The 6,971-nt window shown below is 27.8% G+C and overlaps 1 protein-coding gene across 6 annotated transcripts in view; it reads right to left on the bottom strand.

Annotated features, from left to right (window-relative positions):
- Positions 1-6,971, bottom strand: part of LPCAT (lysophosphatidylcholine acyltransferase) — a 75,590-nt gene that overhangs the window by 19,730 nt on the left and 48,889 nt on the right. For all 6 annotated transcript variants that reach the window (XR_013020461.1, XR_013020462.1, XM_076478255.1 and 3 more), the window contains one exon: positions 4,196-4,337. Coding sequence is in view for 4 of the 6 variants with exons in the window: in XM_076478255.1 (XP_076334370.1) it covers positions 4,196-4,337 (142 nt within the window). In the remaining 2 variants the exon portion in view is untranslated. The remainder of the gene's footprint in view (positions 1-4,195; positions 4,338-6,971) is intronic.

Raw genomic sequence — 6,971 nt, 5'->3', positions numbered from 1 at the left:
AAACTTCACAAAATTTCACAGCAAACCTATTCAAAACACAATTAAACTCAAAACTTAATGAAAGATGCATATTGTATGTTTTCTAAATATAAAAAAGTTATACACTTTTCACTAGCATAAAATGTATATAGATCTTGTTTATAAAAGTAACTTAATCTTCATTTAAAAAAACATCCTTGCTAAACGTTTTTTTTAAAAAACGATGCTACAGCTTATATAGAATTAAATAAAAAAAATTTTTGCAATAGGAAAAGGTTTGTGCTAAATTTCAATGCCACACACACACAAATTAAGAGTTATTAGGTTTCACACTTATATATATATATAATTTTATTTTTTGTATATTCCTTTTTCTCTTCTTTATATCCATATAAAGTGGAGGAATATATATTAATCTTTCCTCAGTAATATTTTTCTGCTAGTAAAATGTGCAAACTTTGGCAAAATAAACAGATGTACTTGAAGTTATGCTCTGTTATTGAGAACTATTGAATTCATATTAGAGAAGTTGTTTACAAAACTTCCTTAGGAACACAATATTCAATATCTGTACATTCAGGAATATACAGTGTTCAATAGTGAACCAACAATACCACTGATAGAGCTATGTAGAGCTGACCATGACAAAAAATTTGTCCAGTTATGTGCAATCCTGATGGTTAGACATATATTTGCCAAAGTTATATTAATTTAAGATATGTATAAAGGTATAACAATATTAAAGGAACTTTCACAGCCTTCAACAGATGTGACAGATAACTGCAAGGGTTGATCTTAACTTTCTTAAAGATTTGAAGGGATACATGTATAACAGATGCAAATAATCACAGAAATTACCATTTTACTTTATTAAATACAAGTAAAATCAAACTATCCCACTGAAATAACAAAGTTATAAATATACAAATAGCACAAGAAATTCTAAACTTTAATGCAATAAAAAGCATATGTTTATTTCATGTCAAATTGAAAACAGAAAACTGTTTGAAACACTGATTTCAGACATTTGTTAGTTTCCCTGCAATGTCTGATCACTTAAATTTTTAAACACAGAACTGAAGGATGTATGGTTTTTCTTGTATACTTTTGGAAGGTAAACTTACTTTACTTCAGCATTGATCAAAACATCTGAACTTAAATTTTCAAAGCATCATGAATTAATTATTTACTAAAACAATACTGAGATAGTAAGCAGTTAATCAGCATATTAAATGAAGCTCCAAAATTAAATTTATTCAGTGTTTTCTCGATATGCATACTTATTTTATTTTGTGTGCATAAAGAGAGTTGTAAACATTGATTGTATCTGTTTGCTCATTCACTCAGTAAAGAAAATAAATATATCTATAGTGATTACAAATAAATTCTACCATAAAGCCTCTGGTATCAAATTCTATCACATTTTACTTCAATAACAAGATAAAGCCTTGACAGCAACATTTTATTATGGGTCTTATCATGGTTTAGTTTAGTCACAAAAAAGTTACTATGGATCTTATTGATCTCATCTTGATTTAGTTTTAGAAAAACAGCACAATAAGCAAACATCTACATGGATCTCACCATACTTTAGTTTTACACAGATATAACAATATAAGAAAACTTCAGTATGGATCTTATTGTGGGTTTAATTTAGACAGTCACCACCACAAAAAACAACAAACAAATTCAGCATGGATCTCATCATGGTGATAGGTTTGAGCACACAGTACAATAAGCATACTATACCAATAAGAAAATTTCAAAGTGGATTCTATAGTGATTTAGACAGCCATCATAATAAAAATATTAGTATGAGTATCTATCATAGATTAATTTTATACAGCACAGTAATAAGAACATCAGTACAAATCATAGTGATTTAGTTTTAGACAAACAGCATGATGTGAATAATTAGTATACAACTTCTATTTTTATGTTAGTCAAAAACACACAATAACAAAACAATCTTATATAGAGCTAATAAATTAAGATTAATCAGTGCAATCAATTAAATATAAGCATCTATTACATAAATTGTCATGTACAATTACTGATTAACTGAAATTACTATTAAATCATTATGTCATGAGAACAATTAACTAATCAAAATTAGTGTAAAACATTATTCCAACTATGTAAGTCACTGACTACTGTCATCATTTCCAATTAACTTTACCCAACAAACAATTAATTAGGTTGTTCAACTTAAATGATCAGTGCAATGATTGAATTACAAAATTAAATTTCTAAATGGGAAATGTTTTGATTCAAAATAATAACTTTTTTGACACACTCTTCACGCTGTTATCTACAACATTACGACTAATTTTATAATAACAATATTCTTATTCTCCTCTACCTTGAAGTGACAAGTACTGTTATTATGTTTAAAGAACTTTTGTACAGTTAAGATGAACCTAGAGCAGCATATCCCAAACTTTCTCAGTTCACAGTGCCATTAGTGACTCAACAATTTTTTTCACGACACCCCTAGGCAAAAAGACAAACCTGACACTTCCGTTTATTAAGTTATTAGGCCCAAACAACTTAATACTTAAGTATTTATGTCCTAACAAATTAGTAGCCATTTAAAGAATAATACATATAAATTGAAAGTAAAAACAATATTTTAATTTAATTTTTAAATAACCACAATCACTAATGGATTGTGTGCACCTGTTTGGCACTGCACAGCTTCCCAAACCTTTCCTGTTCCACATTGATTTTCGTGCAGTGCTTGCTTTTTATCACAGCAACTGTCGAAAATCCAGCTTCGCAGAGATATGACATCTCAAATGGAATTAGGATTTGCTGAGCTTTAGCAGTTAGCAGCAGATATTCATCTTTTATTTATATTCAAAACTTAGTTAGTTCCATGCTACCAAATTTTGTTTTTAAAGTCTTGTCATAAGACAGCTCAATAAGATTTCTTTCTTCTGCAAATGTAAATTCAGATGAAGCCTTAGCCTTGAATGGGTCTTGGATCCATGCAAACTTCTCCATATCTTCTGAAATGTAATTTATGTCATGGACAAAAATGTTCCTTTAAATGGTCATGGACTGGCCTTAATTAATGTGTTTTTAAACTGTGCAATTATTTTAATGTTGTGTTATCTATTAATTTAAAATTCACTGTAGTTTTTGTTGATGCCAAACAATAATACAAACAACTGTTATGATGTGAATGCCTTTTTTAAGGTAGCAAAGAATTATTATAATTAATTATACTTGTCAAAAAAATTAGTATTAGGCCTATTATATAATTTTAACATTAACTCGTCTCTTTGGGATTTTCAACAATTAGAAGTGTATAATAATACTGTTTCAACTACACTATATTCATCATATCCATTGCCAATGGCACACACTCTCTCAATCCAGAACTCTTAAGGTTGGTAGTGTTCTTAATTTAGCTTGAAAGACTGTAAACAAATATTTAGTATTTTATATTTATTAAATTAAAATTCTACATAGCACCAGAAACAAATTAACTGAAAAAAATTACCTATTCATGTAATAAACTATTTTATCTGTTATTCTACATGATGTAAAAGTATCAAACAGTACCTATAAAAACTAGTTTAATGGGTTTACAGTGTATAACACAAAATAGTAAACACTGAATATTGTTATTTAGTTCTAAAACCACACTAAAAAAAGTTAATTCATACTTAAAACATTCCACTAAATATACTAAAATGTTGTGTTATTCAATGATATTAAAGAAACAAAATCAACTGTTCCTTCAAAAATGCATAGTAACTTTACAGTTTTTTACATTCCAGTAAAAGGTAAAATAGTACTTTAAGGTTCCATGCTATGATTGTATGTTATCAATTTGGTGGCAACAAATAAGTCTAATAATGCATGAAAAATAAACTAAAAACTGTAAAAAGTAGAATTTGTATACTTAGTACACTTGTCAAAACACACCACTGAAGGCCATCCTTGAAAGTTATACTATAAGGATTACATTAAAGAAGAATTATTTTATGTAACATCATAATATCTCCAAACAGTTTCAATATTCAGCAAACAACAACCCTGTCCTGTAAAAAGTCACCATAATTACATCTAATGTTCCAACATGAATTATATTTTGACTCTTTTAGCTCTCGATGGTTCTCTAATCTTTGGAGAAACTAGAAATGTAAAATGTATTATATTTGTATTCAATACAATAACTAATATAGTTAAATGAAACAAATCTTACCAAACGTCACCACACCCTTGCCTGAGGGATTTATCTCTGTGTACAAAGTCCCCGCAGTGTTTTTAGATATACCTGTCAACAGCCACATAATGAAGATGAATTCTGACTCTCCAACTGCTAAAACTCCATCTTGACTTAACATCTAGATATCAGGAAGAAAAAAACCAATGAGTTCACCATCACCTACATTTCTATTGATGCTAAACTCCAGTCATCTGAGATTAATTATCAATCATTCAGTGTTAGTTCTTCTTAAATATATGCTTTTACATGGAAAATTCATGTTAATAAATACAATCTTTTAATAAAAAAGATATTTTTGAAAATAAACACATTTTTTTGCTCAAAGAAAAAATGTTCATAATCAATCTTACCAATTAAGTTATTTTCAATGCAAATGAAGATGAATAATAGTTGCAGAAAACAGTATTTTCTGGTCTTTCAATCTCGCAAAAGATCATTTATACATATAACTATGTCAATAATAATTACACACAACAATTTTAGTTATAACATGACAAGTAGAAAAGTTTCAAAGTTATTAATAATTTGTCAGAAGAAGAAACACATTACAAAAATATGGGTCTACAGAATATAAATGTAAGATATAGCAATGTACATTTCATTTCAATAAAGTTATATAACCTATTATAAACTAGTGTGCTGATTCTTTATATACTAAGAGATTCTATTAACTCTCTCACTATAAAGTCAGTTGATTTGGCTGACTTCATAACCATTTTGTTCTCATTAGTTTCCATACTCTAAACATTTTAAAGTATTTTTACTAAAGATTTGTCTATGAATATAGATAGTATTTCTATTAAGTAGTCCAAGCACTAATTGATTTACACATAAGATAAACATATGTTTTTTTGTTTCAAAAATTCTACATTTCATTTGTATAATCTTTAAAACCTCCTAAGCATATTTGAAATAATTTTTCTATTATTTTCTTTGTTTTATCTATTATTTTCTCTACCCTAATATTATAAAAGGTTGGTAAATTTGACTAACCTTGTAATTACCAAAAAGGAAAGAAGGAGAGAGAAATAAATTTAATTTCTAAAGTGACTTCAAAGTGTTGTGTGAAACTACATTTGTTTGTCCTAAATATCTTTCCACTCATAGCAGTATACATCTACTTGTACTTAAATTTTATTGTTTTAATGCCCTGTAATTCCTGTCTAACTACTGTATTTTCTAGTAAATTTTTCTATCAGTTATTCTCTCTACCTAACTTTATACAAGGTTGGTCAAATTTACTGATTAAACACAAAAATACTGAAATAAATCTAAATTATCCTATTTCTCTTTCTGGAATGACTTCAAATTGTAATATGAAATTAACATTTGTTTATTTTAAATATCTTTACACTTATAACAATATACACTAAAGACTACAGAATAATAAAAATGCAAAAACAATGTTCTATAACTATCACTTTTTGTCTAGCTTTCTAAGTATGCAATAAAAGCCATTAAAATTTCACCTAAGCTGACTGATGTCTAACTCTTTCAAGAAAACAATGTAATATAATGCTACTTGATGGATGAAAATGTGGACTTTCTATTGGTTATAAATAATATAGCAATGAACAGCAGAGAGAACTACTGGAAATTTCTGAACAAACTATGTCAGAGGTGAATGTAGTAAAAAAAATGTCTGGTTGACTATTTCATGGCTCTGTAACCAAATATGAGTGACAACAATATTACAGTAATCAATTCATGTTAAATTTTATACTTCTTAAAATGGTGGCAAATAAATTATGGAAGGGTGATGCCTAGAAAGCTAATGTCACAATTCTTACAAAAGAGGAAATTCTAGATTTCTTTATATTGCTTTATAAAAGTAGGAACTCAAACTTACATATTATTAAAATATATATTAACAGTTACATGTTTATACTATATTTATGCTCTACTGTAAAATGAAAGCAGTTTAATTAAATTTTAAAAGAACCTCACTAAAACCAAATAACATGCACAGAAAAAAGTAATCCATGGCAAGAAGATGAAGCACTTCATGCACCTGTAACATGAATGCTGATGCTGATTACAGGACAAATTGCTTAAAAAATCTGAGTAAAACATTTTGGTTCTCTCCCTAGATTTTCAAACACCTTTAGGTAGAATTGTAAGACTTGTTTTCAATCCTTTAGGGATGAACTTATGAATTTCAGGGGCATTTATTATTTTATCAGGATATTGTTTTAATTAAAACAATTGCTTTCTAAGATGACTTTATTTTGAAACAAACGACAATGAATAAACTTAAAGATAAGACTTGTTTTGCTTCTTAAATGTTTTGACTACATATTGTAGACTAGCATTGGTTACCATTACATAATTTACACACATTAATAGTTAACAAGATGACATGGATAACAGATACTCAATTACAAAGTATGCTAATGATGAAGCTGAAGAAAAGGAAACAATGGAGAAATGAGCTTAAAATAGTACATGCATAACATATATCACTAGAAAAAACTAACTAAATAATATATAAACAGGAATATGCAACAAAACATTTTTTGATTTGCTTTATATGACTAGTTTCTTGGTAAAAGACATACAAATTTAAGAATTCCCACAAATATTAGGGATTCTCTCAGGAGAAAAAAAAAAGAAGAAAAAATCATTCTCACAAGTTTTTTTTTTAAGAATTTTTCAAAATACTAGGGGTACTTTAAATCTTGTCTCACTGTTCTTTCTTAATGTTAAGTGTAGTGTTTAAAAATGAGTAGAAGTAACTAAACCAGTCTTCCAT

This window comes from Tachypleus tridentatus, chromosome 13, assembly GCF_004210375.1.
Source record: "Tachypleus tridentatus isolate NWPU-2018 chromosome 13, ASM421037v1, whole genome shotgun sequence".
In the NCBI taxonomy this organism is placed as follows: Eukaryota; Metazoa; Arthropoda; class Merostomata; order Xiphosura; family Limulidae; genus Tachypleus; species Tachypleus tridentatus.
The sequence above is the reverse complement of the archived record's forward strand: the minus strand, read 5'-3'. Positions and strand labels throughout refer to the sequence as shown.